Here is a 22,764-nt window from a genome sequence, read left to right as displayed (position 1 = left end):
ACGTTTTCTTTGAACGTTCACATGATACTTCATGAAAACTTTTGTTTAAAAAAATTGGCAGTCCTCGTAAGCCTGCTAGTGGTAATACTTTCTTATTTGATATTTGTCTAAGTGGGAAAATAAACCCTTTATCCGTGAATCTTTTCTCAGTGATTCCTGTATGGTAACTAGCATTTTCCTTGATCCATTGCTTGCAAAATATACACATTCATACCTTAATTCTCAGAGCACGATTATGGAATGCTAATAGAAAAGTTTCAATCAGATGTTTTCTTCTCAGTTCCTCTGTGCCAACTACACCTCACACCCCTAAATTCTTGTAAGTGGGGAGAAGGTTCTTACTTTTGCTGTTTGACTTAACCTTTAAATTAATTCTGATGTAAATGTTTTTCTATTTTTGTTTTTGTTTTTTTTTCATTAGGATGACTGTCTTTTAAAGGTATGGTATAATGTAGAAAACTGGCGGACAGCTGTTACCTCTCCGGATAAAAGTTCAGAAAAACAATCCCAAGGAGAAATGGACTTTTCCTTTATATATCTGGCCCATCCTCGAGCTGTAAATGGATTTTCCTGGCGTAAAACAAGCAAATATATGCCTAGGTCAGCGATTTAGTCATTTTATCTATGTATTAAGAGAACATCATCTTTGTGACATTGAGTGCTCTTCTCGCTTTAAGAATCCACAGCTATAGGACTTTGGCCTATGAAGATTTTAGTAATATCAGATAATCCTTGGCCTGCAGATGTCTGGCCATGGGTCAGCTATGACTGACATATCACAGGAGAGCCATGGGAAAGGATAATTTATCTCCATCTCACATGTCTATAAGTGACAGAATTGTACATCTTTTCTTCTCTTTGTTAAGTATCCAGTTCTTTTGTCTCTTAGTCCTTCTCTATATTGCCATTTACATGGACCTTTCCACGTTTCAGTCCCCAATCTTGTTCCTTCTCTGTGTATCTCCTCTGGTATCCCTTTTTTTTTTTAAGCTGCTTTATTGAGAGGCTATAACACGAGGCCTCAAACATTTCTTTAACTGTATCTAACATCTTTATGGAAAAGAGAGTGGGTTAAAAGATTACTATTCTCTGAATTAGGTATTAGTTTAATCTATGCAGTCACGCACAAGTACACCTGTTAATAACTTCTTTTCTTTCTTTTATTCTTGCAAGACTGGATAACCCATTGAGCTTTTGCCTGTACTTAGTAAGGTACAGAGACCTATTACTTAAGTATAAGTAGAAATCCCTTTTTGTTTGATGGCCATTTTCAATTTGGTTACACCATGGAACAATACAGTTTTTCCCTTAACTTTTTGTCACTGATCCGTGGGAGGGTACCTGGATCATTTGTTGACTTTAGTTTTGCTCTTCTGAGCCAGCAGAGTATATCCAGAATTTTTTTTTTTTCAAAAATGTTATTAAGACTGATTTTTAAAGAGTAGTTTAAGATTCATAGCAAAATTGAGTGGCAGGTAAACAAATGTCCCATCTATCCCTTGCACCCACACATGCATAGCCTCCCTTATTATCAGCCTCCCCCACCAGAGTGTATATTTATTATAACTGATGAACCTACCTCAACACATTGTTCCTTAAAGTCCATTGTTGAGAGTATGGTTCGGTTCCGGTGTTGTGCACTGTATGGATTTGGACAAATGTATGATGACGTGTTTCCATCATTGTTATACCTGATCTTTTGAGCTCTTTTCTAGTACAGTAGTTACCATTATTCCTACCCCAGCCATCCAGGCTAATAAAGCATAGGAGTAGGACACCGTAGGACCAGTAGTGTCAGGAGGATGTGGCAGAGTGTGCTAAGGGAGAGAGTGGTGTGGACAGTCTGTACTGTTGGCAAAAGAGCTCACTCCAGCTTCACTTGGTGAACTGTTGCTCTACAGTACCTCTGAGACTATTGCCCACATATACAAAAATGTGTTCAGAATGTAATGAGCTGTGGTATGTGTTAATTCTCCTTTTAAAATTTGCAAATGGGGGCGCCTGGGTGGCTCAGTCGGCTAAGCGGCCGACTTCAGCTCAGGTCATGATCTCGTGGTCCGTGAGTTCAAGCCCCGCGTCAGGCTCTGTGCTGATAGCTCAGAGCCTGGAGCCTGTTTCAGATTCTGTGTCTCCCTCTCTCTGACCCTCCCCCGTTCATGCTCTGTCTCTCTCTGTCTCAAAAATAAATAAATGTTAAAAAAAAAAAATTAAAAAAAAAATTGCAAATGGCCACAATAAAAATAGCTGTCATTGCAAACCATAAAGATTACGTCATTTTGGAGGCTGATTTCTTCTGATACATCCAAGTGTTTTCATTTGCACATGGTGAGACCACCAGAATACTGAAAAAGAGGCTTATGAAGTATTTATCTTTTGAGAGAGGACAGTCACATCTGTACCTGACCTAATTCACTCGGTGTTGGTAAAAGGGATCGTGGTGGAGGCAGAGGCAGGTGCCTTGCACTGGGCTATCACGAATGCCTAGTAACACCAGTGAGGCATAGCAATTTCTCCTTCTGCTTGTGTTCGTTTTATCTCTTATCAACTACATTGTGCAGGAACTGTGGCATAGGACTACAATTTCTGTTTGTTACAGTATCTTTAGACGTCTCAAGAATTTTTCTTTTGGTCCATGTCATTTACGAACCAGCTAATCTCCCTGAACTCTTTTAGGTTTCATTTTTGTTTTACCAGCTGCCTGCAGGTATGTGGTAGGAAGGCTGACCCCTTCTGAGAATGACAGAGATCCCATTATCAACTAAACCATTGCTCTTTCTGATACGGCATCTTCACTGGGCTATACAGGTGCTTTGTTTTTCACGTAAAATTCAGATACTCAGCCAAATGGTAATACTTTATGCAAGGGTACTGCTGGCTTGAGAGAAAAGAATGGGAAAGTGTTTGTAATGAGCATATACTTCTTCACTAAACACCGATGAATGTAGGATAAGTGGAAGGTTTGTTGTATACCCTTCCCTAGATAACTAGTTGCAAAAACAATTGGCCTGTTGTTACATGAAGATGGGACACACTGTATTGTTGTAGCTGTCACAGGTGTCATAGACACTTACCTATCACATGCTTGCCTTCCGTGTGGTAATACCTTTTACTGAGGGGTGGTGGTTATACCTGAATATGAGCAAATGAGCTACCCTGATACGAAGTGAGGAAAGGCCATATTGCTAGAGAAATGCCTCACACAGAGCAGGGAATTTCTTCCCTTCTCTTAGATTACCTGGCACCTCTTTATACTGATTGTCTGTAAGGTCTAGTATCTTGAGGAGGGTCACCTGGGGCCACCACACTCCTAGGTCAAAGGCCTCTCTATGCTTCTGAGTTGTGTATCTTGCTTGTTTTGTTGCTTTTGCCTAAGTTCTTAATGCCTCTTCTGATTGTTCTCTATTCAGCCTTTCAGTCTACTACTTTCTCCTCTTCCTTCATAAGCCTGTGCAATTCTGCCAGTTACAGATGGGCTCTGTGAACCTTTAACTTTTCCTATTGCCTTTGATGTATTTTCTTCTGTTCTGATTGCCTGCTTTTAATCTCATTGTCACCACCTTTGTGGATGCGAATGAACAAGAGAGAAATGCTGAGAAGGAAAGAGGATAGATCAGAGGAGGATGGAGAAAAAATGCAAAAGGAAGGAGAGGCATGAGGAAGGAGAAAGGAGTAGGAAAACAATTCAGAAAGGAAAGAAGGAGGTGCCCTAGCAAGTGGGGACAGGTGGAAAGAGAGAATGGCCTAGCGAGGCTGAGAAGCAGAGAATTGTGGGAGAAGGCAGAGGGAGGGAGGCCCGAGAGTGGATGGAAAGGGGAGAAAGGCAGAGGAGTAGACAGAGAAGCGGGTGGGGAAGGGAGAGGTGAGAAAAGAGAGGGAAGCTGAAGGGGAGAGCAACCCAGACAATACACGGTTTTCCTTTTTCTTCCCCTTTATAGTTTTTCTTTTTTTTAATCAAGCAGATAACGTTTAATTGACTACTACACAAAATTTTGATTTCCTTTTTATTTTTCTTTAACTTGCTGAGTTACTTGATAGAAGCCTTGTACTGATTGTTCTTTTTAATTCTGATATGTTTGAGTCTGTGTCTACTACAAGCAAGATATTGTGACTTTTTCTTTCTTCCTTTCCTTTTTTTTTTTTTTTTTTTTTTTTTTTTTTTTTTTTGCAGGAGTTCCTCAATAGAATGTAGTCTTTGTTGATATGAGTTCAGCCTTTGAACTCCTCATGCTTATGGGGTTTATTAATATATATGTAATTGATTTTGCTTTTGTGAGTGGAAAGATAGTAAATTCACTGACAGTCAAGAATAAGGAAGGAGGTGGCTACTAATTATTTTATCATGGTTTTTCTTCTCTTGTGCTTCACTGCTTTTGGAATATATTAAGCATGGAGAAAAAAGGATACTAAATAGTGTAGCTTGTTAGTGACCAGTGTGCATGAGTCTTCACAGAAAGCAGAAATAAAGCATTATGAAAGAATTCAAATGGTAACCATTCAATGGATAAATCAGAAAATATGTAAAGAAAATGTGTTTTTCCTTGCTTACTGACTGAGGGATTATGGCATTATCTCAGTCTTTGTTCTTTGGATGTAAGTGAATTTTAGATTCTTAAAACAAAAGTACCACATTCTAAGCAGAAAAGAAATAGGTTTGCAGGCATTTGCTGTGATGAGATCAAATACCCACTCAGTTTTAATGGTTTTGACTAAATATATTGCATAAATGTATATTGACATTTCTTCATTGGTACTCCAGTTGTGTGCATTTAAATAATTACAGAAACACTGTAGAATATTATACCGTATGAAATTTATGTTTGCCTCTAAAATCTTTTTATTCCTCAGGGCTTCTGTATGTAATGTGTTGTTGACTTGCTGCAAAGATAATGTATGTCGTCTGTGGGTAGAGACCTTTTTACCAAATGATTGTTTGCTCTATGGAGGTGACTGCAGCCATTGGACCGAACCAATTAATTTAACAAATAACTTCAAAAGAAATGCTTCTAGTAAAGAACAAATTCAAAATGCTTCAGATGTAAGTGTTTTTATTAGATGTTATTTCCTACAAGTTTTAAAACCCCTTGTACATTGCCTTTTTTGTAACATTCATCCTAGTTAATATTCAAAGTTATATGGTTAGGTATGAGACATATATGTATATTAGGAAAATGATTCTCAGAAAACTTTATAATTTGTTTTGTTCAAAAAATATTCTTAAGGGGGCGCCTAAATGGCTCAGTCAGTTAAGCATCTGACTCTTGATTTCTGCTCAGGTCCTGAGCTTGCGGTGTGTGGGATCAAGCCCCACATGTGCTCTGCACTGACAGTGGGGAGCCTGCTTGGGATTCTCTCTCTCTCTCTCTCTCTCTCTCTCTCTCTCTCTCTCTCTCTCTCTCTCTCTCTGTCCCTCCCCTGCTCATGCTCTTTCTCTCTCAAAATAAATAAATAAATATTAAAAAATATTTTTAAGGATTTGCCTAGAGCATAAAAGTACTTATAATTATGAAGTTAATCTTAAGTTAACTAATGATAACAAAAAGATTACAGTTTACTTAGCTAAAATAACAAAGTAAATGAAAATCTGAGACTGCAAAGATTTGACTGTAAAAATAATTTTTTTACGTATATATGCATATATATATATTTGCTGTTGCTCACAGGTTGGGGTGTTTTGTCATAATTATAGGAATGATTAGAATAGTTTATCAGAAGGGCGTGTGGGTGGCTGAGTTGGTTAAGCATCCAGCTTCAGCTCAGGTCATGATCTCAGTTTTGTGAGTTTGAGTCCCATGTCTGTCTCTGTGCTGATAAGCTCAGAGCCCACAACCTCCTTGGGATTCTGTATGTGTGTGTCTCTCTCTCTCTCTCTCTCTCTCTCTCTCTCTCTCTCTCTCCCTCCCTCCCTCCCTCCCTCCCCCCACCCCTCCCTCTCTCCACCCCTCCCCCACTCATGCTCTCTCTTCCTTCAAAAATAAATAAACAGGGGCGCCTGGGTAGCGCAGTCGGTTAAGCGTCTGACTTCAGCCAGGTCACGATCTCGCGGTCCGTGAGTTCGAGCCCCGCGTCAGGCTCTGGGCTGATGGCTCGGAGCCTGGAGCCTGTTTCCGATTCTGTGTCTCCCTCTCTCTCTGCCCCTCCCCCGTTCATGCTCTGTCTCTCTCTGTCCCAAAAATAAATAAAAAACGTTGAAAAAAAAAAATAAATAAATAAATAAACATTAAAAAAAAGAATAGTTTGCCAGATTCTATTTTACTAAATAGTGTGAAAAGTAAAAGTAAATTTTTAATGTGTAGACTAATTGAACATAGACTAATAATACAGTTTCCCATTTTCTTGATATTGAAAACAAAGTGTTCTGAAGTGATTTATCTTTGAATGCTTTGTATGATTATGGAACAACTATTTTTCAAACTTGGGGAGTATTCTCAGGGCTCAGAATATAATTACATATATATTTCTGGGAGACTCAAGTAATAGAATGGTTATGTATAATAGCTGAGCGAAGTTCTTGACTAGGAATCTGAAGACTCTTGTTCTATGTTTAGGTGACTTTGGGTTCTGTAGAAACTATTATATCATATGAAAGATGTGAATAACAAAATCAGTACTGTCTGCCTTGTGGGTCACATGAAGTGATACCTGAAAAAGCTTTGCAAGTTATGGAATAACATCCTAATGTATGATGGTAATACTATTCAGTGCTTTGTGGTCATAGGGTATAAACTGTGGATGCAAAGGGAACAGTATACATAGAGACATCATTATCCACAGACACATTGTTAAAGTTCTGTTTTATAAAATTAATTATCAGAAAATAAACCAAATAAAAATCGCAAAGTATTGTGTGATGGTTAAAAGAAATTAGGCAGTTAAGTTCTAAGCTTATTCTTCAAGTTCAAATTTGCTGCACAGAAGTACTGAAAAATATTTGTACATTCAAACTCATCTGAAATAGGGTGTTATGAAATAAGTCGGAGAAGGGCAGATACCATATGATTTCACTCATGTGAATTTAAGAAACAAGAAATGAACAAAACAAGACAAAAAAACAAATGGATTGTTACCAGAGGGGAGTTGGTTGGGGGATGGGTGAATTAGTTGAAGGGGATTAAAAGTACACTTAATCATGAGGAGCACTCAGTAACCAATAGAATCGTTGAATCATTATATTGTACACCTGAAGCTAATATAGCTGTAATTATACTGTAATTGAAAGTTAATTAGAATTAAAAAATGAAATAGGGTATATGTAATGTCAAGCAATCATTATGTAATGATTGTTTTACTTTTAATAATGGTTTTACTTTGTTTTTATTCACACAGGTCAACCTGAGACATTTTCGCAGAGGTCGGAGGAGATCACTTGCTCTTGTAGCACATACTGGATACCTGCCACACCAGCAGGACCCTCATCATGTCCATAGGAATGCTCCCCTGCACGCCAATGCACTTTGCCACTTTCATATTGCAGCCAGCATCAACCCAGCCACAGGTAAGAGAACACTGTTCCAAAAATGTTGCTGGAATTGAGTAAGTTGATTTGGTAACAAGTAAGTTATACTTCTAGTTTTGAATAAGTAAAAAATTGGAGGTGACTTGTTCACCTAACTTTGTTATAGCCAGCTCAGTAATGACATAGGATAGGTTTTTGTTTACTTGTTTGCTTTTTAAGGCTATGACTTGGTTTGTGATTTAAAATCTTAAGAAGTCGTAGGGCACCTGGGTGACTCAGTTGTTAAGCATCTGACTTTGGCTCAGGTCATGAGCTTGCATTTCATGAATTCGTGTCCCACATTGGGTTAGCACGAGCCCCACATCTCTGTCTCTCTCTCTGTCTCTGACCCTCCTGGAATTCTCTCACTCTCTCTCTTTCTCTCTCTGCCCCTCGCTCACTTGCGCCCCCTCCCTCTCTCTGAAAAAAAAATTTTTTTTTTTTAGTCATTGAGATTCTTAATTAGTTCATTCAAAAGTTGAGATGTTCAGGGAGCCTGGATGGCTCAGTCGGTTAAGCGTCCAGCTTTGGCTCAGGTCATGATCTCATGGTTCGAACGTTCGAGCCCTGCATCAGGCTCTGTGCTGACACTTCAAAGCCTGGAGCCTGCTTGAGATTCTGTGTCTCCCTCTCTGCCCCTCCCCCACTCACACTCTGTCTCTCTCTCTCTCTCTCTCAAAAATAAATAAAGCTTAAAAAAAAAGTTGAGATTTGAGCTAAAACTTAACAGGTTAACACCACAAAGTAGTATTTTGTAACTATTGTATGGTTGTTAAAATAAAACCCTTGTGTCTAATGCTTGATTTTAGGAGACATTCCAGAAATAGGGCATAAATATATAGAAGTTGTAAATGGGAATTAAACTTATCTTACTAGTGAGATAATGCACTGTTAGATTAAAAGATCTAGGGTATCTGGATCTTTGAATTTTAAAATTAAAGTGCTCATCATTTCAGTAAATATTTTCTGTGAGTTTAAAAAACAAGTGGTCACAGTTGGGACATTTAAAGCAGAACTAGAATATTACTAGAACTAGAATATTACTGAGAAAAAGATTAAAAACAGTATTTGCACATGGTAAATACCATCTGTACAGAAAGTGAAAAGTGAAAGCCTCCTTTCACCTGTGCTGTACCTTAGTCCTTCTCCGCCATAGATAAACCCTATTGAGTTTTTGTATATTTGCAGATACCCTTATGCATAAAGTAAACCTATTTTCATATAGTATACTGGATTGTTGCTGTACTATTGCATTCTTCAAGGAAAAATAGCAATAAATATGGTTCATTAGTTACCTGAATCAAAGTGAGAAGTGCTCTGGTAAGTTAAATATAGGGATATTTACAGAAGGAGTAAAGAGTATTTACTGGCAAATTTGGTTAACAACAGTCCCAGCTCTAAAATAATTCATGAGCCAAGAAAATGAAAGGGGACAATATTGAACTATTTTTTTTTAAATGTTGATTCATTTTGAGAGAGACAATGTGCAAGCCCAGGAGCAGTAGAGAGAGAGGGAAAAAATCCCAAGCAGGTTCTGAGCTCCCAACCCAGAGCCCCACGTGGGGTTCAGTCTCATAAACCATGAGATCATGACCTGAGCTAAAATCAAGAGTCAGATGTTTAACTGACAGAGTCACCCGGGGGTCCTGACACTGAACTACTTTATGAAAACATTACCTAGGCTTGGGAAATACCATTACCTTTATCAAAAAACATATACTGACAGTGCTTGTAATACCCACAGGCAACTCTGAGATCACTGGAATAGTTTTGAAAGTCTCTTCTGAATGAAGGACAACATGTTGAGAATAAAGAAAGCTTGGATTCTTGCTTTAATGGAAAAGTCTGAGTTGTTACAGAAAATAAACACTAAGTTTCAATGTAGCATCTCCTTGATGACCTTCCAATAAGAAAAACTCTAAAACTTTCTTTTAGAGTGTAGGTCCTTAATGAAAAGCCGTTATGAATATAACAAATCAAAGCAAAATAATATTATTAGCAGCTAGATTAGACACCATGGAGATCTTCTTTTCCCACCTTAGACCTTTTGGAATGACCTTTCTGGATGTTGTGTTTGTTAATCAAGGCCAAACTCTTAGAGCTTCCCTTATTTGCCCATCCATAGATAAAGGAAAGGAGCTCATAGAGAATGTTCTCTTAATACCCATTCCCTGAAGATCTCTCATAAAAAAATGGCTTTAATGAAATTCTTTGAGGTCAGGAGACAGAAGAAATGTAAGTTTCGTCTTAACCCAGAATGCTTCTGTTAAAAGCCTCCATTAGCCTCTCCTTCTTGTGTGTTTAACAGCTAGGTCTGTGATCTCCTAGAGGCATTGCCAATCTCTCTTGTGTTGATTGTTGCTTGAAAATCAGAAAATCATACTCATTAGGATTCTTAGCGCACTCTCACATTCCCTGACACTAATATATAGGCACCTAGGGGTAGTAGGACTGGCAATATAATACCTCAAGACTTTTATTGAGTGTTTGGTCTGTGCCATTATAGCAACCAGAGATATGGTAGGAGCTGGAGGTACAGTGGTAATAGAAACAGATGTGATCCTTGCTTTCATGAAGCATATAATCAGGAGAGAAGAGATAGATGCTAATCAGATAATTACAGTAATGAATGTACAGTTATAAACAGAGTTCCTGGATTGGATATATCTGTCAACTCTTAGAATTTGCCTCCAGCAGAAGGGATAGGAGAAAGGTTTTTTTTATTCTTTATTTTATCATTCATCCTCTGTAATACTGTTTTCATTGGTGTCTGACACAGGTCATTAATTCAAATTATTTATCTCTCCCTTAAAAAAATCAATAAATTTGTTCTGTGGAAAATTGTTAACCTTTTGTGAATCCAATCTAGCCTTTACTGTTTAGCAGATATCTGCATGATCTAGATTTAGGTTTGATTTAATATGATAGACAAGTTTTTCTTCACCTTTATATTAATTAGGGACTATCATTTGTCACATTCTACTCTGAATTTGTACGTCAGTATACTTAATTTAGCAATTAGATGAAAAGTACTACCAAGAAAGAATTTTTTTTAGCTGAGTTCGTTTGTCTTAAATGCCTTGCTTGAGTACAAGATAGGGATCTCAGTTTCTCCTTTACAACTTGAATCTTGATGCTAATAAATAGAATTATCTAGCTTAGAGTTAGGTACATCATTTAAAAAGTTACTGTCAGTCTCTAAATTAAAAAGTGGTTAAAATCAAGATAAATATATCACTTGTTCCTCTGACATCATATTGATGGAATTTTTTTTTGGTAGATTAGGTTAAAAGAGATTTCTTACCAGTTTGTATGTAAATTATGGACACTTTCCTATTAACTATCCACAAATCACAGATTTATTTCTTAATGAAAATATTTTTTTAATTAAAGAAGATATCTGAAAAACAAATAATCCAGTGAAGAAATGGGCAGAAAACATGAATAGACACTTCTCTAAAGAAGACATTCAGATGGCCAGCAGGCACATGAAAAGATGCTCACCGTCGCTCCTCATCAGGGAAATACAAATCAAAACCACACTGAGATATCACCTCACACCAGAGTGGCTCAAATGAACAAATCAGGAGACTATAGATGCTGGCGAGGATGTGGAGAAATGGGAATCCTCTTACATTGTTGGTGGGAATGTAAATTGGTGCAGCCACTCTGGAAAACAGTGTGGAGGTTCCTCAAAAAATTAAAAATAAACCTACCCTACAACCCAGCAATAGCACTGCTAGGAATTTACCCAAGGGATACTGGAGTGCTGATGCATAGGGGCACTTGTACCCCAATGTTTATAGCAGCACTCTCAACAATAGCCAAATTATGGAACGAGCCAAAATGTCCATCAACTGATGAATAGATAAAGAAATTGTGGTTTATATACACAATGGAATACTACGTGGCAATGAGAAAGAATGAAATATGTCCTTTTGTAGCAACGTGGATGGAACTGGAGAGTGTTATGCTGAGTGAAATAAGTCATACAGAAAAAGACAGATACCATATGTGGATCCTGAGAAACTTAACAGAAGACCATGGAGGAGGGGAAGGAAGAAAAAAAGTTAGAGAGGGAGGGAGCCAAAGCATAGGAGACTCTTAAAAACTAAGAATAAACTGAGGGTTGTTGGGGGGTGGGAGGGAGGGGAAAGTGAGTGATGAGCATTGAGGAGGGCACCTGTTGGGATGAGCACTAGGTGTTGTATGGAAACCAATTTGACAATAAATTTCATATTAAAAAAGATAATAAAATATCTGTATGTGTATATAAATTATGCTATAGGACCTAGAATACATAATTGTTTTCCTTTATAATAGGCATGTTAAATTTATCATTTAAAGCTGTTGTTACTAATAATCGTGGCAAACATTATATTGGGAATCTTATTTAAAATGTGTTACAGAAGTGTAAAGATAAATGTAATAGTTAATAGTAAAAATATGAGACCTGAATATTGTGTATGATAGAAATATTGTGTGTGTTTTGTTGTTCTTTATAGACATTCCACTTCTTCCTTCTATCACATCTCTAAGTCTAAGTGACAATAATGAGAAGAGTGGGCCTTTTGTGGTACACTGGCTGAACAACAAAGAGTTGCATTTTACTTTGTCCATGGAAGTATTTTTACAGCAACTTAGAAAAAGTTTTGAACAGCCATCTTCTGAGCCCAGTGTAGAAGACTCTAATCAGGCAGATGTAAAATCTGATGAAGGTAAAGCTTTAACAAGGATTAAAAAAAAAAAATAAATGTCAGATTTTGTTGAGAATAGCTAAGTTGTCTATATTTGGCTAAAACTAGCTCCTGTCAGAAACTCAGAATTTCAGTGGTGTAATACAGATTTGGAGTAGCTCATTTAATAATCCAGCTCATTTAACATTCCTGTTGCAAGTGGCTTTCTTTTATGGGATGATAGAGGCTCAGGATTCTCCATACTTATGCTCTTGTCAGCCCCTAGGGCCTTGTTACTTAAAGGACTACCTGTGCCTAGTAGCATTGACATTACCTGAGGCTTGTTAGAAATGCACGATCTTTAAGAATCTGCAATTCAATGAAATCCTCAGGTGATTGTACTAGGGCCTTAAAGTCTGCATTCAGCCTCAGGTAGGTTGGGCGCTGGAAGAGTTTGCGGAGGGGGACAAGGTTTAGCTGTTTCTCAACATCTTTAACTCAGAATTGGCACAGATCACAAACATTTATATTCTAATTTAACTGGCAAAGACTAGTCATAAGGCCCATGCAGTCCCTGACTGGGTGGTCATTCTATACTGAGGACTAGGAAGCATGAGTTTGTGGTGGGTAGCTAGCCATCTCTGCTACAGTTTGTAGTTCATACATATTTCTGTTTTCAAAAAGTTTTGTTTTGATTATAAGGTTGTATGGGCTCATTAAAAAAAAGAAATCAAACCGTACAGTTAGGAAAATAATTGTATATTGTATGAGTGTACTTCCAAGATCTATTCTTTTCTGTGCTCATACAAACATACATATGGTTGTTGTTTTTTTAAGTTGTGCTGTAGGTATTCATTTTTTAAACAAAAACACTGATCTACCTCAGCTTGCTTTTTATTTTTTTATTTTTTATTTTTTTAAAAAATTTTTTTTTTCAACGTTTTTTATTTATTTTTGGGACAGAGAGAGACAGAGCATGAACGGGGAAGGGGCAGAGAGAGGGAGACACAGAATCGGAAACAGGCTCCAGGCTCTGAGCCATCAGCCCAGAGCCTGACGCGGGGCTCGAACTCACGGACCGCGAGATCGTGACCTGGCTGAAGTCGGACGCTTAACCGACTGCGCCACCCAGGCGCCCCTCAGCTTGCTTTTTAAATTCACTGATGGGCCCTTTTCCATCTCATGATTTTTACCAGCTCTTGATTATTCCTTATCAAGAGAAAATTTGAGTATTTTCTCTTTGATTGACATTTAAATTGATTTAAGTTATTTTTCACTATACTGATCATGGTACAATGACACATCTTTTAATCTTCCTGTGAATTTTTACATAAGAGGATTTCCAGATACAGAATTGCCAGAGAGTGTGGACATTTTAGATTTCAATAACTTTTGCCAAATTACCCTCCAGAAGTGTTTATAATACCCTTTTCTCATAGATCCACATAACCTTTTTTCACATCCTTGCCAACACTGGAGCTTTTCATTATATTTCATAATATTTTTGCCACTTGATATGGGGAAAATGGCATCTTGTTTTACATGTCATTTTCTTGGGGCAAATTGAATAGAATTATTTTAGCTCTTCTGTGGTATGCCTCTTCCTGCTTTTTGCCTATTTTTCTGTTAAATTATTTTTCTTAATAATTTGTATGTCTTAACAAATTTTTTAAACAGTCTTACCATTTTTTGAGTCTCTCTTAAGAACGGCTCTATTTTCCTAACCAAGAGTAGAGGCCAGGATTTTTGAAATAGAGGTCACAATATGCATATGTACCTGTTTTAATAGTTCAGTATAGCAGTTTTAGTTACCTGTGTTATTGAAGGAGATCTGGAAATTGCACTTTAAGTGTATTCCTTTAAAATAGTTTCTTTAAGGTGTCCTATCAGTTATGAGTGTATACACCTAGAGCATCACTAGTACAGTGGACTCATGTTTTTAAAAATCTAATATTATGAAGAAAATACAAATTGCATTCCAATAATATATTTCAGCCCAGAATTATATCCCCTGTTCTAACTCCTTGATTTTACTGTGAGAAAAACTAAGGTCCAGACAAGTAGTATGTTTTACTTCTGAGTAAATTGTGGTACAACCAGTTTTGCTATTTTCTAGTCCAGTATTAGTACTCTACCATTAATCCACTGAGTCAGTCCTATAGGCCCTCTAGAGTTAACTCTAATGGTCTTATATTCCTGGAGCGAAGTTATTTTTAAAAAGGAGCCACTTTCTTTTTTATAGGAAAGCTGTTATGTTTTTAATCTTGAATGTATTTACAAAGGTGTTTCTTAATTTATAGTAATAGCTTAATTGTATTTACTGGGTCATGAATTCTTTTGCTCATAGAAATGGATGATGGTGTTGATGATCTGAAAGCAAATCATGAAAAAAAAGAATTGGGCAGTGATAAAATGGTACCAAATTCAAGTTTTGTACCATTACCCTCTGCTGCCATTGATCATCAGATTGAAGTACTTCTGTCTGAATGGAGTAAAAATGCAGACATGCTATTCAGTATTCATCCCATGGATGGTTCTTTGCTGGTTTGGCATGTGGATTGGCTGGACGAATACCAGCCTGGTATGTTTCGTCAAGTCCAGGTACTATTATTACAATCTCTGGAGAGCTACTTCTTGTTAAATGTGGGTACTGTTTTGTAATACCTCTTTTTATTATTTCATATGTTCTAATGCTTGCTTTCTTAATTCTAGGTGTCCTTTGTTTCCAGAATTCCTGTAGCTTTCCCCACAGGTGATGCAAACTCTCTCTGTAAAAGCATAGTGATGTATGCCTGCACCAAGAACGTTGACTTGGCTATTCAGCAAGGAAAACAAAAACCTTCTAGTCTCACTCGGTCCACATCAATGCTAATCTCCTCTGGTCACAGTAAATCAACTAATAGTTTAAAATTAAGTATTTTTACCCCTAATGTTATGATGATCTCAAAGCATGCTGATGGCTCTCTGAATCAGTGGCTGGTCAGTTTTGCTGAAGAATCTGCTTTTTCTACAGTTCTCAGTATTTCTCATAAGTCCAGATATTGTGGTCATCGGTTTCATCTTAACGATTTAGCTTGCCATTCAGTATTACCATTACTGCTGACGACGTCACACCATAATGCACTAAGGACACCGGATGTCGATAACCAAAAGCAACCTCATGATCCCGTAAATATTGAAGAATGTTCTTTGGCACAACAGAATAAAAGCAGCATTGATGTGACATTTCAGGATCCCAATGCAGTTTATAGTGAGCTTATTCTTTGGAGGGTTGATCCCGTTGGGCCATTGTCTTTTTCTGGAGGTGTTTCTGAACTGGCCCGGATTAATTCTCTACATGTTTCTGCATTTTCCAATGTGGCGTGGCTGCCCACTCTTATACCCAGCTACTGTCTAGGTGAGCTTTCTAATTCTTATTGAAGAGATTTAGATTTTTCTGACATTATTATTTAAGGGTTAAATTGTAAGTGTCCGTAAATACTTTCTAGGTGCATACTGCAACTCTCCTAGTGCATGCTTTGTAGCAAGCGATGGGCAGTATCTGAGATTATATGAAGCTGTTATTGATGCCAAGAAACTTCTATATGAGCTTTCCAATCCTGAAATTTCTGTAAGTAAATGCCTTTTAAAATTAAGTGTATAGTATGATGTTTTTAGATAAGTAATTTATATTTATTGGGCATGTTCTAGAATTGTGACATACAATTTGTAGTAAATAGATGTATATTTTCTAGTTATTTCATTTTTTTCACATTTGTAAGGTACCATTATAGTGATTCTTAGCTTCTTTAAAAAGAAACCATTTCTTTTATTCATTCCAAAAGTAAAGTCTGGTTTCCTACAATATGTGTTTCTCTAATGCTTCTTTGCTCAGAAGTGAATGAGGATGATTGGCAGGATAAATGTGGAAGTTCTGTTGATTCACCTGTAGTGTTTTCAAGACACTGGGAGCTGGAGTAGCAGCAGTAGAATTTTAATCTTAAACCACGAAAGAAAAAAGCTCTCAACTTCGTTGCAGTTCAGTTATTGTCCTTTCAACTCATCACAAAGCCTTTGTCTTATGATAGGTGGTGCTTCTTCCTCTACACAGCTAATAGCAACCCACCAGCAAGCCAGCATTTCCACTCTTGGGTTTGGTGTTTTTAAATGAACCCTGAGGTAACCTTCAACCTCACTGAGCTTATTATTCAGGGAATTCAAGCCATCTCCTCAGCTACCAGTTAAGGTTTTTGTTAATGTTCTAGTTATATAATTGCATAGCGTCACTGGTCTCCTCCAATCCTGTTTTTTTCCTAAGTTATTTTTAATGTGTGGTTTTCCAGAATGCAGGGTTTTTCAAAACACATACAAGAGTGTTATAGGAGAAACACGCATATTTATTGAGGGCCTTCTATTTTTCAGGTATTATTTAAATGCTAGGAATTTAGATGTGAAGAGAGCAGACAAAAATCTGAGCTTACATTCTAGTGAAGGGCTATAGGAAAAAAGGTAAAAATATATTAATAAATACTGTGGAGAGAAACCATGTCGCAGAAGTAGTGGAGAATGCCAAATAAAGGGCTGGTCAGGGTAAGCCTTACAGAGAAGGTACCGTTTGAGAAAGGATCTAATGGAGGTGAAGGAGCTAGCTATGTGAATATTTAGAGAAAGAGTATGTTAGGAAGAGGAACAGCTAGTGCAAAGATGCTGAGGTCAGAGCATGTTTAGTATGTACAGGAGCAGCAAGGAGGATATTGTGACTGGAGCTGAGTAAGTGAGGTGGAACGTAGTCAGGGATAAAGTTGGAAAATCAGCCTGGCCAGATCATACAATGGGCTGTATGGCCCATTTTGGTAACTTTGGCTTTTAATCTGAAGAACATGGAAACCACTGACAGATTGATATGATCTTACTTAGGTTTTGAAAGGATTTCTCTTGCTGTTGTATAGATTAGACATAGGAGCAGAAGTGGAATCAGAAAGGCCAATCCAAGAATCTTTATAGTAGTCCAAGAGACAGTCTCAAAGGGGCTTGTAATGGTAGCAAGTGGTAGTGATAAAGATGGTAAGATTTGGACAAATCTTAACAGTGTGGAGGTTCCTCAAAAAATTAAAAGTAGAACTACCCTATGACCCAGCAATAGCACTGCTAGGAATCTACCCAAAGATACAGAAGTGCTGATGCATAGGGGCACATGTACCTCAATGTTTATAACAGCACTTTCAACAATAACCAAATTATGGAAAAAGCCTAAATGTCCATCACCTGACGAATGGATAAAGAAGATGTGGTTTATGTATACAAAGGAATACTACTTGGCAATGAGAAGGAATGAAATCTGGCCATTTGCAACAACTGGAGGGTATTATGCTAAGTGAAATAAGCCAGGCAAAGAAAGACAGATACCATATGTTTTCACTCATATGTGGATCCTGAGAAACTCAACAGAAGACCAGGGGGGAGGGGAAGGGGGAAAAATAAAGTTACAGAGAGAGAGGGAGGCAAACCGTAAGAGACTCTTAAATTCTGAGAACAAACTGAGGGTTGTTGGGGGGTGCAGGGGAGGTGAAAGTGGGTGATGGGCAGGGAAGAGGGCAGTTGTTGGGATGAGCACTGGGTGTTGTATGGAAACCAATTTGACAAGAAATTATATTTTAAAAAAAAGAATTGGACAAATCTGGATGTGGTTTGAACATCAAATAGGCAAGATTGAACTGGATTCGGGCTTGTATGAGCAAAAGAGGATGATGCCCCACATTTGTGTGTGAGCACAAGGAAGAATAGAATGACCTTGAGTTGAGAAGAATGTATAAGTAGATTTTGAAGAGCATGGATTTTTGAGAGCCTGGTGTTGGACATGTTAATGTTGAGATGACTGTTTGACACCTAGGAGACCTAGTAAGCTAGTCTGTAGTTTAGAGGGAAGCCCGGTCTGAAGATATAAAATGAGTAGTTGTCAGAATATAAATTTAAAAGCATGGAGCTGAATGAGATCACTGAAGAAAAGGAGAAGTGATAGGATTGAACCCTGGAGCATGCCATTGTTGAAAGTGGGGTAAATGTGGTGTATAGTGGAAGCCGAGTGAAGACAGTTCAAGAAGGGAGTGATAGGGGCGCCTGGGTGGCGCAGTCGGTTAAGCGTCCGACTTCAGCCAGGTCACGATCTCGCGGTCCGTGAGTTTGAGCCCCGCGTCAGGCTCTGGGCTGATGGCTCGGAGCCCGGAGCCTGTTTCCGATTCTGTGTCTCCCTCTCTCTCTGCCCCTCCCCCGTTCATGCTCTGTCTCTCTCTGTCCCAAAAATAAATAAAAAACGTTGAAAAAAAAAATTTAAAAAAAAAAAAAAAAAAGGGAGTGATCAACCAGAATCAAATGCTGCTCATAGATTAAGTGTGTTGAAGATCAAATTTAACAATGTGACCTTGACTAGAGTAGTCAGGACATAAGTAGCTTGAGAAATCAGCATATAGGCATAATATATCAGCTTGTTTCTTTAACTCCATCTTTCTTACCTCAAAATTAATCCCCGAAGGGACACCTGGGTGGCTCAGTTGGTTAAGCGTCCAACTTCAGCTCAGGTCATGATCTCCCGGTTTATGAGTTCGAACCCCGTGCCGGGCTCTGTTCTGACAGCTCAGAGCCTGGAGCCTGCTTCGGATTCTGTGTCTCCTCTCTCTTTGCCCCTCCCATGCTCAGGCTCTGTCTCTCTCGGTCTCTCAGTAATATATGAACGGTAAAAAAAAAAAAAAAAAATTTTAAATTAATGCCTGAAAAGCATTGATTCTTAGAATATTTCCATGAGATTGAAGTCAGTCCTTCATATTTATAGATGTGAAATATTCTTTCCCCTAGCAGTCACCACACACTGCTTTTGTTTTTCTCTGTACCAACTGAGCCATAATTCTTATTCATTCCAACATAATTAGGTAAGGTAAAGTCCCAGAATGTTTATGATGAGAGCAACTTAGGGACTTATTTAGCCCCACTTGAACTTATTTCTCTACTATGCCTGAAATTTCATGTTAATTATTTTTTAATTGTTTAATAAAGGAGATATCCATTTTTTTTTTTTTTAAACAGAAATATGTTGGTGAAGTGTTTAACATAGTAAGTCAGCAGTCAACAGCCAGGCCAGGATGCATTATCGCATTAGATCCCATTACCAAACTTGTAAGTATTATTTTTCTGGCCACTTAGCATTAGGTAAATAACACATATGTCAACTTATATATGTTGGTATTTATTTACATTCAGCAAGGCAGAAAAACCCAGCTTCTTCATGTTTTTCAAGAAGATTTCATTTTGAATAACCTCGAGAAGAAAAGTCTGGGAAAAGACAGAATATTGTCTGATGCAGGTAAAGAATAATTTTTTTATGTAGTGAGAAATATTATCTAGAGTATATTAAGCAGTTAATGAAGATAAGTTGATATAGTATTTCATACCATCTATGTGAACTTAAAATTTTCCTATGTAGGTTTCTGATATTATTTAGCATATAAATACCAGTATTTTGGGGCGCTTGGGTGGCTCAGTCGGTTGAGCGTCCTTCTTTGGCTCGGGTCATGATCTCATGGTGGTGAGTTCAAGCGCCACATTGGACTTTGCATTAAAAAAGCGCAGAGCCTGCTTTGGATTCCCTGTCTCCTTCTCTCTCTGCCCCTTTCCCTCAAAAATAAACATTAAAACAAAAAATTTTAAAGCAGTAGCTTAAAACTTCAAATTATAAAGACTAAGTGTCTTAATACTTTCAAGTTAAACATTTTAAAAAATTATATTAAACTCCTACACAGAATTAACTGTTACTTTTCATAAAGGAAAACAGAACAAAATGAAACTAAAATTTCTTGGTCATCAGTTTCACGTACGGAGCCAAACCAAACTCAGAAATGACTTTCCTTGCACATGAACCATACATACAGCTTGTGCCTGCTGCTTTTGTTTTCCAGGTTTTTTGTTTGTTGGTTGGTTTTGGTTTTTTGTGCCTGTTGCTTTTAAAAGTCCATTATTAAGCCTCAAGTAATATTCTTTTCATTTTATATTTGTTCCTGATTATTTGTCTTACTCCTCTTGTGCATTATTTCTTAATTGTACCTTTTTCCATTTTCCTTTTCTTTTGAGTTTTGCACCATTATGTCAAATATCTAATTTCTTACCACTGTTTTCACTTAGTCTGTCATTTTCTCTGAGAATTCATGAACTGTGCAACAACACAGTGCTTTGGTAAGTTCTGAATATAAGGATAGAAAGATACTAAAATTGGTAAATAAAGATGTCAGGTACAAGATAAAGGGTTATTTATATCAACAAAATGTTCTTTATAATTCCTTTCATATATTAAAATATTAATAATATTAATATTGTAATGATCCAAATCTCTTTAAGGTTTTTAAAAGAAATTACTCTCTTATGCTTAAGGTTGAGTTTGTTGTGATCATAATCTATTCCAGCATTTTCTTTTCTATGAGTCTTTAATTTTAAACTTTTTTTTTTCTCTTTAAGTCTTTTTTCTAGTTTTTCTTAAAATATTCGGGGAATTCTTACTTTTACTCAAAAGCTATTATCTTCATTATTGCAGTTTTCTAGAAAACACCCAAAATGTTCATCTTATTTTGCTATAATGTTAAGAAGAGAAGAAATATTTCACAGATACTTTCATTAATAGGACATTCTTTCTTGTTAGTAAAATTATCAGAAATAGATCGATCTCTGATCTTTTGTCTTTAGTTATTATCCCTTATCCTTTCCCTCCCCTTAATTCTTGTGCTTTAAATGCCTAACTCACCTGGAACACGTTACCAAAGTTACCTTTTCATTTAGTCTTGTAACACAATATGATTTGTGTGTGGTTTTTTTTTCCTGATTTTTATATGCTGTATGGTTTTAAATAGTTTCTATAATTTTTCTTTACATAATTTTGTACATAATGAAGATCAGCTTGTAACCAAGAAGACTTGGATAAAATTTATCATTAAACCAGGTCCATTTTATTTCAGTTAATAATGAGTCACTGATTTTATATTTTAGTTGCAGTTTTTTGGTTTATTTTGAGCAGCTTATGCCCTGCTTAAATCATGGAGTTTTGACCAAGAAAAATTTTCTTAAATAATATGATGAATAATTAAATACTTTTTTTTGGTTTGGTTCTTAAACATCATTAATAGATCATTCCATTATGGAAGTTATTTACTTTGAATTGTGTTTGGCAACACAATTTTAATCATGGTAGTAGTGGTCATTAAAACAATTTTTTTTAATGTTTATTTGATTTTGAGAGAGAGCGAGACAGAGCACAGGCAGGGGAGGGGCAGAGAGAGAGGGAGACACAGAATCTGAAGCAGGCTGCAGGCTCCCAGCTGTTAGTACAGAGCCTGGCAGGTCTGGAATCTAGGAACTGTGAGATCATGACTTGAGCCGAAGTCTGATGCTTAACTGACTGAGCCACCCAGGCACCCCATTATGTGTTCATTTAAAGTATGTGTCACATCGTCTCTGTTCAGAAATTTCCTTATTATAGTGTAACCTATGTGAATGATGTGACAGTGATGACTGTGATATGTGATTTTTTAAGCCTGTCAATTCAAAGATGAAATTTAAGCATAGCATACATATAATTGTTAAAATTTCAAGTTGATAGAAATTCATGTGGTAAAAAAGTTGATTGCACTCTATAATGTTACTTTCTATGTAGAATTTTAGGTAAGGTTTTAATTTTTTTTTAATTCACTTATTTTAACTTGGTGTATTTAATAAGTTGTCTCATTTATCCACGTTAATGGTGAAAATTATTAATACCAACAGGCAGCTCACCTAATGGATTTTCTGAGAAATTCTACCTAATTGTAATAGAGTGCACCCAAGACAACCAATCATTGTTACACATGTGGAATTTACATTTAAAGTCCATTCCTGTCTCATTAGGTGAGTCTTTTTAATTTTTTTTGAACTTTAGGCTTAAATTAACAAATTATATGTGGTTAGATAGTTCACTGCATATTTTTTAAAGCTATTCTTATTGAGTGAAGGTAACTGTAGTTTATTCAATTAATTGAAAAAGCAAACTGATTCTCTCATTTTCTTATTGTAAAAAATCATATTAGTATGTTTTAAAATCTTTTATAAGGCTTTTGGATTATAAAATGTAGTAATTTTAATACTTACAGGGATTCCCCCTTTCCCCCTGGTTTTTGGTTCTTTTCTTATGTTTTATAGATGAAAAAGTAGATACAAAAATATCTGAAGCAGTTTGGCAACCAGAAGAACATTATTCGTCTTCTCCAGAGAAGATCCTGTCTCCTTTTTCACAGAAGTATCAGGCTTGCAGAGCAAATCTCCAGAGTACCAGCAAGTTAACTCTGTCTTCAGAAATGGTTTATAGCCAAGAATTGAATTTGCCAGAAGGAGTTGAGATAATAAGTGTTAAGCCATCAGCAGGTTTGTAAAGTTTGTAAAAAGGGACTACTCAAATTTTGTAATCTATGAATATTCAGTAAGGTATTTAAAAAGAGGCATAGCTACCTGTTCTTAAATGCACATGGAAGCAGAAATGGAAACACTCTCTTTACCTTAAACTGAAAACTTAGGTTCTCATTATGTTTTCAGTTGTCTGACATTTGTCAG

General features: G+C 36.9%; 1 protein-coding gene across 6 annotated transcripts in view; it reads left to right on the top strand.

Moving 5' to 3' along the window:
* Positions 1–22,764, top strand: part of DMXL1 (Dmx like 1) — a 135,917-nt gene that overhangs the window by 35,620 nt on the left and 77,533 nt on the right. For all 6 annotated transcript variants that reach the window (XM_058738360.1, XM_058738350.1, XM_058738343.1 and 3 more), the window contains exons 7-17: positions 422–600; positions 4,846–5,035; positions 7,324–7,492; positions 11,998–12,210; positions 14,516–14,769; positions 14,881–15,565; positions 15,657–15,778; positions 19,225–19,314; positions 19,399–19,501; positions 21,946–22,065; positions 22,357–22,578. In XM_058738360.1, the coding sequence (XP_058594343.1) occupies positions 422–600; positions 4,846–5,035; positions 7,324–7,492; positions 11,998–12,210; positions 14,516–14,769; positions 14,881–15,565; positions 15,657–15,778; positions 19,225–19,314; positions 19,399–19,501; positions 21,946–22,065; positions 22,357–22,578 (2,347 nt within the window). The remainder of the gene's footprint in view (positions 1–421; positions 601–4,845; positions 5,036–7,323; positions 7,493–11,997; positions 12,211–14,515; positions 14,770–14,880; positions 15,566–15,656; positions 15,779–19,224; positions 19,315–19,398; positions 19,502–21,945; positions 22,066–22,356; positions 22,579–22,764) is intronic.

Source organism: Neofelis nebulosa, chromosome 1 (genome assembly GCF_028018385.1).
Source record: "Neofelis nebulosa isolate mNeoNeb1 chromosome 1, mNeoNeb1.pri, whole genome shotgun sequence".
Classification (NCBI taxonomy): domain Eukaryota; kingdom Metazoa; phylum Chordata; class Mammalia; order Carnivora; family Felidae; genus Neofelis; species Neofelis nebulosa.
The sequence above is the reverse complement of the archived record's forward strand: the minus strand, read 5'-3'. Positions and strand labels throughout refer to the sequence as shown.